The following is a 22,094-nucleotide window of genomic DNA, read 5'->3' on the forward strand; positions in this document are numbered from 1 at the left end:
GTGCGACCAGGACGCCCGGCAGACGTAGTTACCGAGGAAATCATTCACAAAGCCCACGACTTGAGTATCGCTGATCGACGAACGAAAGTGCGCGAAGTAACGGAGGTCATAAGTGTGTCGACCGGAAGGGCAATTAATATTTTACATGATAAGTTGGCGATGAAATAATTGTCGGCCCGATGAGTGCCGCGATTGTTTGTTTTGCAGTGTTTTGGCGCAATTTAAGCTTATCCGAAGAAATTTTTACGTCGAGTTGATGAAACCTGGATTTATCATTACACACCAGAATCTAAGCAACAATTAAAACAATGGATTTCTCCCGGTGGATCTGCTCCAAAGAAAGCGAAGACAGTCCCATCATGGAAAGGTCATGGCGATGATTTTTTGGGATGCGAATGGCGTTATTCTCATGGATTTTGTAGAAAAAGGAAGACCGATCACTGGACAATATATATATATATATATATATATATAATTGGCGCTTACACCCTTTTTGGGTGTTTGCCGAGCTCCTCCTCCTATTTGTGGCGTGCGTCTTGATGTTGTTCCACAAATGGAGAGACCTACAATTTCAAACCAACTCCGAACGGCAGATATTTTTATGAGGAGCTTTTTCATAGCAGAAATACACTCAGAGGTTTGCCAATGCCTGCTGAGGGGCGACCGCTATTAGAAAAATGTTTTTCTTAATTTTGGTGTTTCACCGAGATTCGAACCGAATTCCGAATGGTAGTCACGCACCAACCCATTCGACTACGGCGGTTTATTGAACCGTTTTCACAACAGATTGAAGGAGACACGGCCGCATTTGGCGAAAAAGAAGGAGCTGTTTCACCACGATAAGGTACCAGCACATTCGTCCGGAGCTGTCGCCGCCAAACTGTATGAATTGCATTATGAATTACTGCTGCACCCCCGTAATCACCCGATCTACTCCCTGTGACTTTTTCTAGTTCCATAACACGAAGAAATGGTTCGGGGGAAAAAAATTTAGTTCAAACGAGGAAGTCATCGCCGAGACAGCGGCATATTTTGGGAGTTCCACAAATCCTATTTTTGGAAGGGTTAAAAAATGGCCGGAGCGTTATGAGAAGTGTATTTTTCTAAAAGGGGACTATATTGAAAAAAAAAAAAAATTGTAATGGTGTCTTCATTTCTTACTTATTGAACCCCCCTCGTATTTATGCAAATACGTTTCAATTGTTCCAAAAGTATCTCAAAGAGTTAATTTGTTCGTCTACCGTTTTTTACATTATAGTTAGCTACAAGAGAGTTCGAGCTGTTTGCCACTTCTGCCTTGGTATTAGACATTGGGTATTAGAGTGGCTATGCACAGAAGATTTGTGTAAAATTAAAATACATATTTTTGAAGTTTGAAATACAATATTTTAAGCTGTTTTACGAATATTTTAATTAGACTATTGCACACTACGATCGAAAGAGATCTACTATATTGTGCAAAAATATTATAATACATAAAAACTTGTTTGAAAGAACTCCGCAACCTACAAATTTGAACCAGCTTCATTATTCAATATATGATTTTGATTTTGGCGTGTCTATTAGTTATACATTACGTATATGTACATATGTGTATAATATGAGTTTTCGATACTGAGCACTCTTTATAATGTTTATGATATTTCAATCTTACTATAATTATTTATAGTTACAATATATTTTTACTGCTTGTTTATAACTGCTTGTTTTTCTTGTTTCAATGTTACAGAATCGCCGATTATGGGTCTAAGAATCAAATTATAACGTCTATTGCTTGATTACAGAACTTATTTATGACGCGGATTTATATGGACCAAGGACTGTCACCTCAGCAGCATTCCCTAAAACATCATCATCGTGCTACAGTACAGAGCAGTTTTTGGACAACAATCATCGAACGAATCGACAACATATTTTGTAAACACATAAAATGGTATGATAGTGAAAGATCAGTTCGGGAGTGTATGCATGTGTACGTGTGTCTGACTGAATTAGTTAAGCAATAAATTTATTAATAGGTTTTAAGTTCGTTTAAAGCCGTATTATGATATTAGCCTAAGGCTAGTTTATTGCTAGTTCGCCTGTATTTAAAGCACTTATTTAAGTTTTCGTAGCTACTTTCTATTATACTTTCCTAGGAAAAGTTTGTATTGCATAATATAAATTCAATATTAAATACATTGTATTAAAACTTCAATTAATAGTTTGAAAAGTCAACAACAATTTATCTATCTCCTTGAGGTCTATTCTTATTCAGCTATTGTAGCATTAAATTAAATTTGTCTTTTAACTTTGAGAACTTAACTAAAGAAATATATTTCAAAACACTAGAATTTTCCAACACTGGCCCAATTTTCGATGTATGTATAGTACATACATTATCCTGCTAAAGGTCGAAGTATTTATTTTTTATTACTTATTTGTTTAAATTTATAAAAAAAATAGATATCAATTTTTAATTGTCGTTGCCATTGACCTTTAATTGCACGCCAAAACAAAATAATCTAAAATCAAAAATTAAATTCCGAAAAGCAGATTTCGAATGGGAACTTTTCAAGGCGAATCTATTAAAGATGGTATTAGTAGACCAGCTGATTTGTTTTTCTATTTTTTTTTTTTTTTTTATTTGACCGTTTACATGTCGGCATAAACCGAAATAACGAATCGTTGTATGCTTCAAGCTCCAACAGCATGTCGGCTATTCAAGCTTGTTCGTTCTTTTAGTTATCTTTTCTGATTTTTTTGTTTGTTTTGTGGGTGCATTCTAATGAACAAAACCTTTTCGTTGGTCTAGTGTCACCTTTCGCCTTGGAATTCATTCATTGACATAGTTAGTAGAGTGCCTACAATTAATGAATGATAATTGATATTTTTCAAATGTACGCCGCCCACACGTTTACAGATGTCGATTCTATTTGTAAAATTTTCGGTGACATTTAGGTATAATTAGGGCCCTACTCGGCAATTTCGAGCGAAATATTTAATAAATATTTAAATTGTAATTGGTTTACTCACATACTTCGTTTGCGCTAAATTAATTGTTTCGTTCATTGTGTGGCACATCGCACCGTTTTTTTTTTTTTTTGGAACCCCACATCGGCAGTATCCATACCATTAATGCTAGCCAAAAAACTATGTTAGCATATTTTATCTTCTTCAGTTCTTTCCTTGGCAGAAAAGATATTTTCAAGTGAACGAACGCGGAAAACGTGTATAGGTGATTTTATTTTTTGTAACGAGCCATTTGGCTAAAAATTTTCGATTAACTGTCTTATTCCGGGCTTTGTTGGACGTTTATAATAACCGAATGTATCATAAATTTAGCAAATATAATTTTCACAGACCCACCGTTTGGGAATGGACTTTAATAATTTGTATATGGTTCTTCAGCGAAATCGAACTAATTTTAGAAAGTTGTAGATGTTCTACTTAACTTCTGGCAAAAAAATACCTCAACCTACTAAAAACCGAAGTTGGATATTTTTTAATTTTAATTTTTGCTTTGTAAAATAAATTGGCTTGTAGTAAATTAGTATAATTGTTATTATTTCTTAGAGCAATATAAAATATTACACTGATTAGAAGGCCTAGGGTGAAAGCAAATTAAATATATATGTAATAATAATAATAATTGTAGGACCATGAACATGAACAACTTTTTTTTATTTTTCTTAGTATTTTGTTGACTTTTATATTTGATAACTGCTGTAGCTGTCACAGAGCCAAATATGATAGATTACAAGGTTCAATCATTCAAAGCAAAATTATGGGAGAAACTTCGGCTCCCACGTCATTGGGGGCTCGGCAGCACAACTCTGCCCGGTCATTTCACACGTATTCTTAAGGTCTGCTTGTGTATACTTGTGCGCACAACTTTCCATAAATTTTAAACTGCCAGATACAAATCTGTTGAATGTGTCGGTAATCAGACATAACCCGGCAGACATAACAACTTATGAAAAATTAGCAGTCTCTTGAATTTATATTTTCCTGAAACTTGTGTTAAATGACATTTCAAATTCAGTTATAGTAATAGCAATATTTTTACAGATTTGCATGGAAAGCATATAATTATATTAATTAATGTAAGAAAATCGTAAGTACAGTATGATTGTTTTTTTAAGAAATACTGACTTCTATATATACATAGTTGTATGCGAAGCGTAGTCAAACTGCAGTTCTCTAAAGTTATACGAAGCTGTACGAAATTATGCGAAATATGACAACAACAATACAATACAATCTCAGTTTTGTCGTAAATAAACCGCCGCTAAAATATATTATAGCTATTCAATCGCTCATGCAACATCGTCTTTCCAAATATTTTCCATTTGCTTTGTTTTTGTGAAATTTTTTTTCAGAATAGTCAAAAATAGTCATTTAATTATGTTCTAAGAAAGTGATAGATGAAAAAATACCTCTAATGGTAGTTGAAAATTAAATCATACTTTGGCCGGATAAGTGATAATTTTTTATTCACTTGATGACAACTGCAGAGGAAAATATTAAGTAAAAAGACATCTTTGTAAACTGTTATTTGTTTTATTTATTTTGTTTAAAATGAGAACCATTCTTGACAATTACTTAAGAAATGTGATATACATTAAATCTTAATAGCCAACCCTGCACACTACCGAAAATATTGGAAAAATACTCATCATCATACTCAAATAGTAATAGTGGAAAAGAATTCAACTACACAATGAATGAAATGGGTGAAATACATAAGAGAAAAATTTCACTACTGAGCAATTAGTGAGACTCAAAATTGAGTGTCTGATAAAAAATATAGAAATCCATTTTAAAAGACATTACTAAAGTGAAATGCACATTTTTGATTTTAAAAGCACGTTACCATATTAAAGGGCACATTTTCGTACTACATAATTAATTATACTAATTTAAATTAAATTTGAGTTTTTCTTTGTTTTTTTTTCGCCTTGTGATATGGGTTATTACCCACCTTAAAGGCTTTTCTGAGCTCCCACTCATAATCGCTCCTGTAAAAAAAAAATAAAATAAACCAGTAAGGAAGGTGTGGCCAACATCAGACTGTTAACTAGCTCTCAGCGGTTTTGAAGGAATCAGCTAATTTACTGACATACTGACCCTGTGACAACGGTTTGTTTACGACAGAACTGAAATTGTGTAGATGATACAGGAAAAAAATCAACGCAGCCTTTAATCATATTACTCTCGTTGCCGTCTGAACTACGAGTGATTGGAATTCTTCTCCCGAACCCCCGATAACCAGGCAGCCGAAGTTGCTCCTGCAATTTTGATTCTTATAGCCAAACCTTGTAATCTATTATCCTTGCCTACATTCGTATTGATGAAATAAACTCACAGATAATGGGAGTTTATAGCTTGTAACATCAGACGGACGGACAGAAATTTAGTCTTAATTAATAAAAAGTGCTCTAAATGAGGTTATGAGCAATACGTGTAAAAAGTATGGATGAGTTTTATTAAATCGTCATATAGATACATAAGTTAAACCAACTGAAGTTAAGTTTATTAAAAAAAATATTTTATTACGACAGCAAGCGTGTTGCTTTATTAAATTTCAAGTTAGGACTCATTATAATTTTTTGTTTTACTTAATTCTTTGCCTGAAAAGGCCGCGCTATCACGTTGAACTTGCAGGTGAGATGCCTTGGCCTTGGTTGGGGATGTCGGGTGTCCAGACATGTAGTCAGCAATTTCAGTGCATTAGCGTGAGAAAGAATTTTAGGAGTTTTGGATGTTAGCTTCGTTAAATCCTCTCACCTTAAAATGATTGTCCTCAAGCGCCTGAAAAACTTACTTGGAAAATTCTTGTTTCAGTTGTAGAGAATTGTACGGTGGCTTCGTTGGGGCTGGCTATCACGATTAGCGGATTCTGCTGATTTCTCATCCGGGTTTACTGGTTGTGACTTTCGGTCAAAACGATTTTTTGCACCGATCAAAAGGATAATTACCATAACAACTGTGATTCCTGCGGAAGCACGATTCACTAACATTTCTACTTGCAGTAGCTAAATTTCAACGATGTTATTTAAGCGTAGCTCACCGAGTGCCTCGAGTAAAAGGAGTTTTGAGACGTCTGTTACGTTGTCTGCGTTTGATGTTCATAACACGCGAGTTTCATGCCCATTAAATATAGGATTAGTTTGTAACTCCAGTTTTGACCCCAGCAGACCAATAAGTCTTACCGGATGGTAATCCCTGGATAACTTTTTGGAGTTCTCTTTCAAAAGTTTAGGTAATTATTAAACCAACTTCATATTTTGGACCCAAACATTGGATTATGCGCCCGGGATGCAGTCCTTCTCCTTCGCAAACATACCGTCTGTAACAGACTTCTTCCTCCGCATAGATAATTTGAATTAAAATTAGTATTGGTAAATTTAACAATTTCATTTTGCCTACAACTAAATAGTATCTGCCCTAAATATTACGCACTTACGTAGCTTATTAAGCGAAGACAACAATTAACCTCACAGTTTATTTTTATTATATTGGTTATTTAGTTATTAGTTATGCTGAATGTTTGTCATTCATTAGGTAAGGTTTACAAAAATCATTTCTTAAATCTAACAATTGGTTTTGCCTGAAAATACAATACAAATTTTGACTTCTTTATTTTTAAGTGCATTGTTAAATTTTGAATGTATTGTTACATTATTTTTTACTCCTCCTTCTAGAATACAATTATTACAAACTTATTTTGTGATTAAGGGTACCTTTAAAATATATAAAAGTGTTGTTGAATTACTTAATACAACAACTTCGGTAAATTCTACAGCCTCTTACTGACATATTTTATTTATTTACCATAGTTCTTGAATAGACACTTAAATTTCCTTTTTATTTAACTTCACAGAGTTTGGAATTCCCAGCCTAGCTCATTGAATGGCGTATTTTATATTAAAAATTTCTTATTTTGACAAGGTTTTTTTGTTGTGTGCATTACCGCATGATCTTGTTTAATATTTCGTTAGTTACTTTCACCGGTCCCCGTAGCCGAATGAGTTGTTGCGTGACTACCATTCGGAAGTGCATGGATTTGAAACCCCGGGCACAAAACACCAAATGATAGAAACAGTTTTTTCTACTACCGGTCGCTCCTTGGCAGGCAATTCCGTGAGTTTACTCTGTGAGTTTAAAGCATTATTTATAATATTGTTACGAATTTTCTTACGTTAAAATTCAAATAAATCTCTTTTAATAAATCCTCTGAGTTCGGTCACTAGATTTTTAATAAAAGTCACAAATTAATGGCAGCATACTTGCTTTACTTAATTCCAACACTTTACTTTACATGTATACATTCACCTTAAGACTGAATCCCTCTATTACTTTTTGTTACAGGCTCAACATTAAACTGAATACCCTATGCGCGTGCACCTCTGTTTATATACTTTTGCTTAATAACTATCGTAATATCTAGATTTCGCAGCTCGTATCTTCTGGCGAGTTCTGTTGTAGCAGCAGCTTACTAGTGATGTGTCATCTCCGTCTAACTCATCTAGCGGTAGACCCAGAAAGCGTGCGCTGTCTCGCTATCTGCTGTCGCCGTCAAGGCTAATTCATGTTTTTGTTTCGGTCTCTCGTTCGCTATTGTTGCCAGCCGGTTCGCGAAACTTCGCTATTGTAACAATATATTTGTTTATTATCATTAATAATTTGCTTATCTAAATTATTGTGGTAATTTGTAGAGCTTTTTCTCCAAATTTCAATCATGGTGCTGAATTGAGGCACAAAAAAACTACTAAGTTTTTTAGTTAAAAATTGCATTTAGTGTTTTTACAACTAGCACAAAAAGTATGCGCATATGTATGTACTTGGTGGTACAGAACAAAATACGGAATGCCTTTCTGCGATAGTTGTCTTGACTTATATACCTTATATACCCTTAAGTAAACAGTGCATATACATATTGTTGTATTTACTGTTACCACAAATAGGTGATTAGAGCGACGAGACTGTTAGCGAAGAGAGTAAAACTGTAATATTATATCATGATGGAAAGAATAATGAGATGGTGCCTATCGTGGTACCGTTACTTTGCTCTCAACAAATTTGACAATGAGTGACATCGTATTAGCATCAGTATGTCCAGATTACCACTTTCGTAACTTGATTTAGCATTTTTTTGTTATTTAGTCTCGGAGTTTTACTACTCTCGTGATGACAGTTTTCTAGCCTGTTCTAATTAAAATGTAATGTTCATAATTTTGTTAATATAAATTTTTTTTTAATTAATTCAATAATTCACTCAGTTTTATTTAGCTTTGCTTTTTTAACATCTGGTCCCACTGCCGGTGATTGCAGTTGTTGTTGGTGCTCTTCTGCTTTCAGCAGTCAAAACTCTCTCTCGCTACTGCAAGGTTGCCTAGCTTTGGATATAAATACGCACTAAAATGCCCATTTAAAGAATATAAAACACCAAATTTTTATTGAATTACTTAAAGAACTTTGTATGCGTGACAAATTGTCTTTAAAATATGCGTTTTTTTAATAAATGTGTTGTGTGTAGAAGTTAATGTATGAGTTTTTTATAAGAGACATTCTTGTATTAAGAGAACGAATTTTTTGCTATATTTAATGTAATGTAACAAGATAAGGTACTCTTTTTGTAAAAATGTCATTATGGTTTTTTCAGTGCTTTCTAGTATTTTGTTGCCTTTTTTTACTCTTGATGCCCCATAACCTTAAAAGGAGCAACAAATTAAATTTTCACTTTCAAAATATCAAATTTTATAAGAACCAACAAACTTTCATTAACACTAAAATCTTCTCAGAATGACCTTTTTTACCATTATTTTGTCAACCGTGACGACTCTATTCTTTGCGTTCGAGCGCTGGGAGAGGTATAGTAACGTTACCAACTTTAGACGCGTTTTTTTTTTCAATGTACCAACGAAAGTAAGGTTCCAAGAAAGAAGACTTTTAGCCAAAGGTAACGTTGTAAAAAATCTGTCTATGCTAATGTTTCGGCCAGATCCTTTATAAGCGACGAGAAGTTCTTTCACAACTCGCTCTCCTTGATTCATCTCTCGAGTATTACCTTGAACACTTCTCTGTGAGAAATTCGATAGTCATCTTTCCGAGAATACGTAATTCTGAAGTCGTCATCGACTAAATTCCATTGTTTAAATCGAGAAGCGAGCGTTTCATATTGTCTTCCCGATAGAAGTAAATTACGAGAAAGATCCTGAAAATCTGAATTTGATACAATGTGTCGTTCTGAAGACTTAGAACCAGACGAAAAGGACTCTTCATCATCACGTTCATTGTTATCAATTTGATCATCACCAGCAATGAGTTGAACTTCCTTCAATTCATGACCTGCAGTTGAGTCAATCATATCGTCCAAGACTACGGGTTTCTTAACAGTTGCAATATCAGCATACTTTATGTGCTTTCGAGTTTTATAATGATGCCCGTATTAGTTCGTTTTACAAAAATTACAGTCATCTGGTTTATGATAAGGCTGATGATGCCGTATCATCGGAGAATATAAGGAAATTCGACTTTTCGGGCAACGCTTTGATTTACATATATCTCTTGAATTTCAATGAACACTCAGTGCAAGCAAATTCCGGTTCATACCAGCGATCAGAAGTAGTATATGTAAGCTTAAAGAAATCGTTGTTGCCATCAACCAGAGCTTTATTATTCTGTAACTTCAAACGATGCTTTTGATCCACCAACAAACCACATATGAAACAAAACTTATTGCGATTATCGCACATTTCTTTTTCACAAATTGAAGCAAAACAATAAAACTTTGACGTTTCAAGTTGGTACTGTTGCTGAATGATGGCATTGAGGCTCCGGAGAACTGAGGTGTTGTTCGCTGTTGTGTTTTGAGAGTTTCAATATCCATAGCATTTACATTGCTGATATCAATGGTTGTTTGTTGTTGTGGGAGAGATTCTATTTCCATTGTGCTGTCGATTACAGTATCGCTGTTGGTATTGTTGGCAGAGTGAGTACGCATGTACCGTTTATCAAATCTGCTGATGTGCTGGTTTTTTCATTGTCCAAAGAATAGTTATTGCCTTTAGAAGTTTTTAGTATTAAATTATTGTTGGTGATTGTTTCTGTTATTTTTGTTTTTCCTGTTGAGTTATTGTTTGTTGAACTCTTTTGGTTTAGATTATTTGTATTACTTATTGAAATGTTTGAGGTGAGTTTTCTTTCTATGGTGGTTGTTTCATTGTTTCTATGTTACCGTATTGGCAAAAGACATAGTGACGGGTTGAATAGGATGCCGTGATTACTATATTTTATAAGCGTCGCGCATTGTGCATTTTTCTTGTGTTTTAATTTTTATTATTTCCTTAGCTTGCTGGTATCTCGGGCATAGGTTTGACGATGCCACGTGTTGGCCTGCGCAGTTGGCGCAAAATGTTCTTATACAGGCTTCCAGGTCATGGGGAGGAAGGTTGCATGAGACACATGATGGAGTGTTGCGACACTGCTTCTGAGTATGACCGAGCTTCTGGCAGCTTTTGCACCTCATTGGACTGGGATAATAAGGGCGTACATATGCGTTAATCCATGCTATATTAATTTTTTCTGGAAGAGTAAAGCTATCGAAGGTTAATAGTACAACACCAGTGTACTGTGATTTCCCTTGGACTACACGTTGAAACTTGTATACATTAGTCACGTTGTACTCTTTTAGTCCCTCTACGATCTCGTCTTCGGATGCATTGCGCAAGAAAGGTGCGTATACTGTTCCCTTCACACTATTAAGGTTTTCGTGGTAGCTGACGGTGATGTCACATATTCCAGGTAAGATTTTCGTGTCCAAGAATTTTTTTGCAATGGTCTCATTTTTAAGTAGAAGTATCAGACTTCCATCTGGGTTTGGTATGATTTTATTTATATCTTTGTATATAATAAGCAAAGCTTTGTGAACGGCAAAAATTGAGTAGCTTGAGAAAGTTTTTTCTGAGTCTATAGTTTTAATTACCACAAATTTGGGATCGTCTTTTTTGGTAAATGGGAGTTCTGGGAACTCTTCGGAAAAGTTTTTTGGTTGAGTTTTTTTTTCGTTTTGCACGATTAGTAGGAGATAACAGGGCAAACCTGTTTGTGGCCCGTGAGGGTCATTATGCACTTGAATACTTTGCTGTTTTATACACAGCAGATTATTTGGTACAGTAGTAAAAACAAACTTTACAACCACGTGTAGATATTTTGGTTAGTAATCACCAGTTAAAAAATTATACTCGTATTTCAAATAATTTTTCGAATAATAAAAAGAAAATTTGGTTGAAAATTTGTCCACTGCCTTCTGTGTTTTCACTATGACTGAGGTTAAATTATAATAACGAACTTCTTTTGTTAATCAGTGTACAGTGTGAACTTACATAGGTACACTTGGGAGTTTTTTCATATTTCTATTGAAAAAGAAATCAATCAATTTTCTTTTATCTTCGGTTTATTCGCTATACTGAACTACACTGTACTGTACCATAGTGTACCGTACTATACTGTACCGTACCATACTAAATTCCAAAGAGCCGTTTCCAATGCATTTTTAAGTTTGGAACCAGTTCCGTTGTGTACTGCACCGTACCTCACCGTACCATACCGTACAGTGCTGCACTGTACTGTATATCTATACTCCAATAAATATTATGTGTTTATAATGACACTTGTTATCATTTTCATGCTTCGAAACACGCCCTTATTCCCATTTAGCGTCAGCAAAATTGACTATTAAATTTACTATAATAATAGTGTACTAAAAACAATCCTCAATATCGGATAATATCGTAAAAATGTTGTCAAAGTTGAAAAAATGGAGAAAAAAAAAACAAAAACTTAAAAATACAGTCTCGTTAGTTTTCAATTTAAAAAAATTTATGAACACACTGTCAAGAAGGATTGTTTTTGTTCTTTAGAACTAAAAAAAAAAGTTAGAAATCGGATGGAAATTGACGAAATTAGGAGTGATTGTTCACATCCATCTACTGAAAAACGGTTTTTTGGCCATAAAATGAGATTTTGGGGGTGTATTGGAAATTTCTCCTTTTCCATTTTTCTTAGTTTTACTATACCTACAAGTTTTGCTAGGTCTCCATAAAAGTATAATATCACTGTCGAACAGTGTAATGAATTCCCCTTTTTTTCATTCTGAGCTGACAGCCATATGGACACGGCGAAAAAAACAAATCAACTGATTTACCAACACCACCTTTAATAGATTCACCTTGGTGCACAAATGTCAAAAATAAGTGTTTGATTTGCGCATTTCGTTGCTTACATTATTCATATGAAATGGAAATTCTTACTCGAAGTGAAAATAATAGTGTCCCGGTTATTTAAATTAAAATATCACAAAAAAGGGAAAATAGTATTATTTGCACAGAGGCAGAAAGAAAAATTGTTCGTTGTACTAAGAAGATGCCAAAACTTCCGCTGTAGTTATCGATACAAAATTTAAAAGAGCTGCCATTACAGGACTCAAACTGTACGAAATTTTTTACATTCCTTGATTTTATTTTAAAATAAAATAAAAAATAAATGGCAAGTACACTTTTGTTAGGTGTTTGGCCTGCCGAGAGGCGACCGCTATTAGAAAAAACTTTTTCTTCATTTTGATGTTTCATGCATGGAGATTCGAACCTACGCACCTCCGAATGGTAGCCACGCACCAACCATTCGGCTAAGGCGACCGCCATACACATTTATGAACTAAAAAATAAAACTAGTGGGCTATTTAATATTCTGTTTTCAAACTGTGTTATTCCTATTTTGGCTCTCTGAATTTATGCACGTGAAATATTGAGAACATGCCGTATAAATTATATATAAAATAACGAATAAAGTATAAAATTGCAAACCGGTAATTCCAAATTTACTATTATTGTCAGCCAGCCTTCCCAGGTGCTTATTTATAATGCATTGCTATTCTTTTATAAAACGGTCTAATTCTATTACGGTTTCGCACATTGAGTCCACAATATTTTGTAAATGTCACAACGATGGGTTTGGCAACAGTTGACAAAGTTTCATCTGATTTTAGAGTCAGTCATGTAAAGGGTGGTTAAGTTACAAGGGCCGGTGTTGATTTTGAATAAAATACAATTTTTTAGTAAATTATTGTCATTTCTCTTTATTATGATAATATTGGTATAGGTCAATTACGTATGGAACAAAATATCGGCCAAATGGCCGCCGCGGCATCAACGGCACACCTCCATCCGATAGTCCAAATTTTCGATGACGCTGAGGTATATTTGAGGTTCTATGCCGTTAATGTGCCGAATTATCTCATCCTTTAGCTCTTAAATTCTTGCTGGCTTATCGACGTACACCTTTTCTTTCAAATAACCTCAAAGAAAGAAGTCCAACGGTGTCAAATCACATGATCTTGGCGGCCAATTGACATCGCCGCGACGTGAGATTATTCGCCCATCAAATTTTTCGCGCAAAAGAGCCATTGTTTCGTTAGCTGTGTGACAAATGGCACCGTCCTGTTGAAACCACATATCGTCCACATCCATATCTTCCAATTCGGGCCATAAAAAGTTCGTTATCATCTCACGATAGCGAACACTATTCACAATAACTGCCTGACCGGCCTTATTTTAGAAAAAAATACGGCCCAATGATGCCGCCGGCCGATAAACCGCACCAAACAGTCTCGCTCTATTTATACATACATAGGTACATATATATGTACATACTTATTGAAAATGTTCTCATTTTCTCAAAGTTAAAGGATGAATTTAAAAACGATATTTTTCCATGACTTGTTTAAAAATTATATATGTACATATACACAGTAGTAGTAACCACAATAAAAAAATTGTGTATAATTACACAACACAACAAATTTTGATTATTTGATTAGACCAGAAATGCGCCCAGATATCACTGTTCTGTACATTGGGTCAAAGTTTCCTAATTTCGACATGAAAATCTACTTATATACTTTATATAACATGTAAAAAGATTAATAATTTGATTTCTGAAAGAAATATTATTGTCAATGTTCTATAGTTATTATTATTATAAAATTTCATGGGCGTCATTTTTGTGGAATTCTTATTTAGCAAGCTGAAAAGGGTTCAGAGTTTGAAATACTTGTACCCTGAAATTAAAATAAGTATGAAACAGATAATAAGTAGAATTACATGTAATTCTTGTAGTTTATATAGTACCATAAAAAATATAAAATAGCAAATAATTTACTAGAAATAGTTTAGTAATCAGACGATATAATTTAAAGATAGAAGAAAAAATATAATTCATAAATTGTGCTGGTTATCATTAATACTGTTAAATAAAATAGATAATGTATTTTTATTATAAACAAAAAATCAAAGTATTTTCTTTTTAGTTTATTTAAATTAATTGGACTCTACTCTTCGCTATGCTTCAACAAGACCACCTAAGACCAATTATTTTAAGAAATTAATTAATAAGTTTTGAGCGAGTTATAATACGTTCACATATGCATTAATCACCTATAAATGCACCAAATTAATCTACCCGTTCACATATGGCATATTACCTGCAAAATTGACAATCAGCTGTCAATACTGTTGTTAATTCATGGAAATTATTTTGGTGGAATATTTCGGTGTTTTTGGTTTGTTTAATTATTAACGATATGAAGAAAAGACAAGGAGAAGGAGTAGCTAATTTAATTGCGCAATTGACTGCTAATAATAAACAGTTCGAGGAAATCCGTTGCGACATTTACTGAGGTTGCAAAAAATGATGGCAGCAATGCGCATGGGATATTCTATATTACCTTTTATAATAAACTAGCATTACCCAGTGGGCTTCGCACCACCATACATAAAATGATTTTTTATAACGCAAGAAAGTTTTCATATTAAGTTTTCTTTATAGAACTCGTAAAATGTTTAAACAGTTGAATTAGTTGATTTTTTTCATTCAACATACTTTCTAAAGATGTCACAATAGCCTTTTCTGTACTTTTTTAAAATTTTATTGTTGTGGTCACCTACATATATACAGGTAAGGTGAAAGAGCCGATAAAAACTTGTAATTAAACATTGATTCTTTAATTCCCATTTCAATTTTTTACGCTAAATAAATTATGCTAAAATAAATAAAGTTAAAAATGTTTTTCCAGTTCCTCCTGGAGCATTCAATTTTTTATTATATTTGCGTCCAAAATGACTTGCAATTCGATAAAAAATTGATGCGAAAGTTGATTGCATCGCAAAATAAAATTGTTTTCTTGAGGGCGAATCATCAATCGATACGAATAAAAATTCATCGCACTTACGGTTTTCGTTGATTTTTGACCTGCGATGCAAAAATTAATTAGCGTATGAAAATTATTTAAAAATCATATTTAAACAAAAATAAAATGTGTATGTACCAGTTGTTGGATTTATCATTGGTATGTTGATATGATAGCCATCATCCCCTCTCCAAAACAAAATGGGGTATTGCAATGCATCATAACAGCGATGGAGTTCTGAAATACGTTGTAATTGCTCATTTCTACGATACAAAACAATATCTCGTGGCTGAAACTGTTCACCAACCACAACAATAGCTACTACATTGAATCGTCTGGCGTGCTCCCAATTGGTGTTTTATCGACTTTTATTATGATTTTGTGGCCATCGGTGGGCATCAGATCGAGTGCCACTTTGAACAATTTCACCAATTCATTGTGTTGATGGAACATTGTTTGCAATTCATTCACGATTGATCTTCTCGTATTCGTCGAAATTGCACAGCGCTGATCTAATTCATGATTCTCATCACCAATAAAATATATTTGCAAAAATTGATGGTCACCATCTGGGAATGGTAGCAAAGACCCAGCTCTATGGTATATTTGACCTTGAATCTGTAAAGTTCGAGAAATATATGTAGATAACGGATCTGAATTTTTAAAAACATTTTAACTGGTTGTAGTACATAAGAATGCAATCTCTTAACCTGAAGGCGAGTTCCCAATTGGTCTATATCTGGAGTCCTTAGTTACCCAGCGAAAAGAAAAGTCCTCTTTTCATTAGCATTTATCAACAACTTACAATGGATACTCATGTGGTTCAAACACATCCTCGGGTTATCCAGGACCACGTTTTGGTCTATATCTCGAGGCCCTAGTTACAGAGGGGCATTAAAAATACTCTATACTATAGAATCATCAGCAGCTTCCATTTGCTACCCATATTGTACAAACACATGCTAGGGTTACCCGGGTTCCCGTTTTGGCCTATTTCTCGAGACCCTGGTATCCGATTCTTAAAATTTCAAAACACAAACCATCTACTGAATAGTTCAAACAAAGCCTAAAAATTTGGTTTGGATAGGTGAGCCCGTTCTTGAGTTATAAGATTACCAAGGAAATGTAACTTCTTTTTATATATATACTAGCAACCCGCCCAGCTTCGCACGGGTATAAAATATTAGGGTATACTCACTGAAAAAATGATTAAAATCGATCCAGTAGTTTTGGCTTATTCATTATTGCCCGTGGCCCGCACGCGTTAAATTTGGATAAAACAATTCCCCTTTCTTTATAGCATGAAAATTTCCTGCTATCTTTGGGATATCTAAATTCATACCTTACATTTTTGCATATTAACTTTTTGCATTTTTACATATGTATTTATTTTATTTTTACAACAATTACTATATTACAGAATGTCTTTATATACAACTTTCATAGCCTTCTTGTCATTAGACAATACAAACATGTTTTCTCTAGAGGTTACTCTTGAAAGAGCGACATACAGTTGGCCATGTGAAAAACAGTCAACACTCAAATCTAAGCCTGCAACGTTGACGGTTTGACCCTGAGATTTATTAATGGTCATTGCAAAAGATGTCTTTACCGGAAATTGTAAGCGTTTAAATTGGAATGGTCGATCCGATGGTATCAGAGGGATTCGGGGAATCAATACATCTTCTCCGGTACCACATCCTGTGAGTATTGTGCACTCTATTATGAAAGTTTTCAGTGATTTTACCAGCAAACGCGTGCCATTGCAAAGTTTAGGTGGACTTAGGTTTCTTAATAAAATAACAGGACAACCTATTTTCAGCTCCATTTTGTGAGGAGGGAGTCCAGACGGTTTCAAAGAATTTAGAAATTCTGTAGGAAATTGAACAGCTTCTTCCAAATCGAGAACAGTATCGACCGAGTAGTATATTTTCGTTGGCGCATCAATCTTTGAAATAATCAAGTTATTTACTTTATCTACTTGTTCGTTAGTTGGTGACAGAATAGCTCTTTCTTTAAACCAAGATATTGTCTTATAACTTATGTTATCAATGTCTGGATAGACATTGTTGACTAACTCTTGGATGTTGTCTATCAAAACACAAAGGTTTTCTAGGTTAATCCTTCCCTCACTTTGTGTTAATTCTCCATTGCCAACTTTTAGCAGCATCTCTGGAAATAGCCTGTTCTCGCGTGAAGATGACGAAATCCTCATATTAGTTTTAAGCTCTAATTTATTGACATACGACTAAAGGTGGGATCTTTTTAGCGAAGCATTTATTTCGTCAGCACGTGTTCCTCGAGTCACAACTGGTAGGATTTGACGGAAATCTCCTGAGAACAGAATTGTACATCCAGCCATAGGTGCATTTTTGTTGCGCAAATCGCGCATTGTCCTATCCAGTGCTTCCACAGACGTCTTGTTTGACATGGTAGCTTCGTCCCAGACTATTAATGAGCAGTCACGCATCAATTTTCCTGTATTGCTCTGTCTAGAAACACTACAGACGCTGTTATCATCATCGGTGGCGATTTTCAGCGGGTGCTTCATTGTAGAGTGTGTGGTTCGGCCTCTTTCCAAAAGAGTAGCGGCAATGCCGGATGACGCAACAGCTAACGCAATTTTTCCGGTAGATCTCAATTACTAATTACTGTTGTAATATCTTGAAAAATATTGTTTTTAATTATATGCTGTAAAGAGCCATATACATAGATCTATATGAAAACAACAATGTATTTAAGGTATTTAATTGGATAAGGATTAATGTTGTACCCATTTGTTGAAATCGCTTCGAAAATAAGCTATTATATTAGTTGTCGTAAAAAGTAAATGACAAAAAGTGTTATTGTATGGAATTGATAGCAAACTAAACGCGCTCCGAATCAATAAAAACTATTCAAAAACTGTATTTTAATTACAGTGGCTCACAGCTTATTTCGTGTGCCCGTTTATCAAAATAAAAAAGTTTAATATTTTTGTATAAACTTTATAAACGGCCGCCGTAGCCGAGTGGGTTGGTGCGTGATCACCATTCGGAATTCACAGAGAGGTCGTTGGTTCGAATCTCGGTGAAAGCAAAATTAATGAAAACATTTTTCTAATAGCGGTCGCCCCTCGGCAGGCAATGGCAAACCTCCGAGTGTATTTCTGCCATGAAAAAGCTCCTCATAAAAATATTTGCCGTTCGGAGTCGGCTTGAAACTGTAGGTCCCTCCATTTGTGGAACAACATCAACACGCACACCACAAGTAGGAGGAGGAGCTCGGCCAAACACCTAACAGAAGTGTACGCGCCAATTATTTATTTTTTTTTTTTATTTAGAAAAAAAACTTAAACGTACATTCAAAGATAAACTATTTCTTGTTACAAACATACATAAATAAACTTAAATTATTTCTTCTTAAGTAATATGTTTACAGCAAAATCAAAATTATAAGTAAATCCACGTCACACCTTATTTCGTGTGCTTAACCAAACTAGAAAAAACATGATTTTTTTTTTAAATTTATTAAGTTTTTACTAATCTAATATTTTGTAGGGTAGCCTTTTTGTTTTAATACATCTTTTAACCGGGATTGCATGGAGCTTACAAGTTTTCCAGTGTATTCAGGAGATATTTTCTCCCACTCCACTTGCAATGCTGTTTTTAGATCTTGTTTGTTGCTTATGTTATGTTTTCTAATTTTTTGATCCAGAATATTCCATAAATTCTCAATTACATTGAGATCAGGTGATTGTGCTGGCGTTTTTACCACATGAGGGCAATTCCATATAAGCCCCCGTTGCACAAATTCCGACTTATGCTTCGGATCATTGTCCTGATAGAACCCGAACCTGTCCCGAATGCCTAATTTTTCAGCACTTTGTAGTAAATTATTTTTTAATAAATTCAAATAAACTGTTTTATCCATAATTTCGACGATAAAAACCAAGTTTCCGACACCAGATGTTGACATGCAGCCCCAAACCATTACATGACCCCCACCGTGTTTTACTGTACCACCCAGATTCTTCGGGTCCAGCTCCGCGTTGGGCTTACGCCAAACGAAAGACTTTCCATCGGAACCAAAGAGGTTGAATTTGCTTTCGTCGGCGAAAATAACGTCATTCCAAAATATTTGGTCTTTATTAACATGGTTTTCGGCAAACTCCACCCTTAATCTTCTGTTACGCTCATTAACAAACGGTTTGTTTCGAGCTGTACGACCATGGAAATCGGCTTTGCGCAGAATTCTTCTTATTGTTTCAGGATTACATGACTTACCAAGTACTTTTTCAACCTCTTTTGTCAAAGCTGGCGCACTAATTCGTGGGTCTTTTTTAATTTTTCTTAATATCCACCTTTCATCAGCTTCTGTAAAAATTTTGTTTGCAGCTTGGCGTCCTTCGTCAACCACTCTTTTTTCACGAGAAAAGCGTTGAATAATGTACTGTACTGTGGAAGTACTTAAATTTACAATTTCAGCAATTTTTTTCTGCGACTTTCCATTTTTGTAATGCGTAATCACTAATTCGCGCCTTTCAATCGACGTACGGCGACCCATCACGGTATTTTTAAATTAAGCTGGACAACCGACTCCTTTCAATGTGTAAACTAAATAAGGATATAATCTAATATACTATGCAAAACAAATTTCCTATAATTGCTAACCGGTTTACTGGCGCCAATAACGGTAAAAGTAAACACACGAAATAAGCTGTGACGTCAATTTACCTAGTATTCTGTTTTTGTTGTAAATATTCTACTAAAGCAGAAAAAATTTGAATGCATTTATACATGTTTGCAATTAGAAATAATTTATCTTTGATTGTGCATTTAAATTTTTTTTAAAGTAAGTCAAATAAAAATAATTTTACAATTCTTTAGTTTAACATACAGCCACACGAAATAAGCTGTGAGCCACTGTATGTGCGATTTACTAATATAGAACCTGAAAATAGCGTTTTATTTCGCTGTAAAATTGTATGTACATATAATTACATGGAATTCAGTACATACATAGATACATATGTACATATGTCCGAAATGAAATAATGCGAGCGATTCGTAAATACATACATACATACGTCACCATACGATGTAATTCAACATTAATGAGGTGTGGTGAGATTATCGCTTAACGCCTGTTGCTTCATTCGGTTGACAGCGAACACACACACAAACAGCTTTTTTTGGAAAAAGGGCTGCTTTTGTTTAAACAATTTTGGTTAAATAACAAATAAATCAATTATTTTTTTGATGCAGAACGAAAGTAAATATTTCAAAGTTAAACTTCAAGAAAGATTCATTTTAATTGGTTGATTCGTTTATGATTTATGGCCGTGAAAACAAAAAAATTATGTTTTTTTGCCACATTTTGACCGATTGCCACGCCCCCTTTATATATTTCTTCACATTATATAGATATAAACCTTCCTCTTCAATCAATCTATCTTTAAAAAAAACCGCATCAAAATCCGTTGCGTAGTTTTAAAGATTTAAGCGTATAAGGGGACATAGGGACAGAAAAAGCGACTTTGTTTTATAATATGTAGTGATGTAGATAATAAGAGGACAAAACGTTTATGGACATTCGCTTTTTTCTGTAAAATGAGTCCCTAATTAATAATATTTAACACAAATTTTATTAGAGTTATGTTTACAGACCTGTTTTCTTTGCCGGAATTCATTTCATTTAGTTTTTATTTTTATGTTTCTCCTTACATTCATAATAATAATTATCGATAACGCAGAAAACACAGAGTTCTATGTCAAAAAGTATCGTTATTATCTAGGATTATTTTATAATCTCAGATTTTGGGAGAAAAATTGTGTATGGGAAATCGTGCTGTTTAATTACGGATTTTGAGTTAAGGGGTTATATATCATACCTTGTGAGCCCGAAAAAATGGACGATTGTCATAATTTTTTTTAAATATGTTTTAGAACTTTTATTCAAATGAGGCATAGGTATATCATACTGAAGGGTAACTTTCCTGAATACATTTTGGTGTTTTTATTTTTTTTTTAATTTTATTATTTATTATTGATATCGCCCCTCCCTCGAAACGCCGTTTTTTAGAAGATACTTGCGTTGATCACGGTAGCGCATGAGCAGCTTAACTGAAATCAAAAAAATTAAATGATTATTGTAGAAAAATATTTTTTAGTGAATCTGAACGGTTTATTTACCCAAAAATAAAATTTTCGATATGAAAACCGTTTTGCACCAAAGAAACGATTTTTGAGGGGTTGAAAAATTAAAAAAAAAAAAATAATTAATTCCAGCGACCTATGCAAATATTTATAAAAAGTGAACCGTTCAGATTCACGAGGTTGTAACTTCGAATAATTAAAAAAAAAAGTTTATTCAAATCGGTCAAATAGTTTTTGATAAATAATGATCACCGCGACGGTAATTTTCAAAAAGCACGACTTCGAGATAATCGCGTCTAAAGTTTTGCGTGCACTTCATTTATGGATAATTTGCACGCTTCCACGGTCTGTAACTTTCGTTCTAGTGCTCCGATCTTTATGATTTTTTGAATTTATATTTTTAAGATGATGTACTTTTAGAATATGCCATACAAAAATGTTAAGCGCGAAAAAATAGATCATCTACCATACTTATATGTGAACGTATTATTATACTTCAGTTCCTTTCGCCTTTAAGTATGCTGCTTTTGTTTAAAATTTAATTTGCCAAGCAGATCGCTACATCTCCAAAGAGCTAATGAAATGGTAAATTGAAGAGCACCAATATATGGCATGAAGAAGCTCTTCCCAGTAAGAGTGATACTTTCCAAAAATAGCCGATCCACAAGGCTCAACAAATGTATCAAAAGGTGTTTAGCCGCATCACATTGCCGTGCGCTATTAAATCT

General features: G+C 34.2%; 1 protein-coding gene across 3 annotated transcripts in view; it reads left to right on the top strand.

Annotated features, from left to right (window-relative positions):
- LOC128864911 (phospholipid-transporting ATPase VB) overlaps window positions 1-3,328 on the top strand; it is a 77,973-nt gene extending 74,645 nt beyond the window's left edge. For all 3 annotated transcript variants that reach the window (XM_054104677.1, XM_054104674.1, XM_054104675.1), the window contains one exon: window positions 1,730-3,328. In XM_054104677.1, coding sequence (XP_053960652.1) covers window positions 1,730-1,764 — 35 coding nt within the window. In that variant the 3' untranslated portion in view covers window positions 1,765-3,328. The remainder of the gene's footprint in view (window positions 1-1,729) is intronic.
- The last annotated feature ends 18,766 nt before the right edge of the window (window positions 3,329-22,094 follow it).

The sequence above is a fragment of the Anastrepha ludens genome, chromosome 5 (genome assembly GCF_028408465.1).
Source record: "Anastrepha ludens isolate Willacy chromosome 5, idAnaLude1.1, whole genome shotgun sequence".
Taxonomy (NCBI): domain Eukaryota; kingdom Metazoa; phylum Arthropoda; class Insecta; order Diptera; family Tephritidae; genus Anastrepha; species Anastrepha ludens.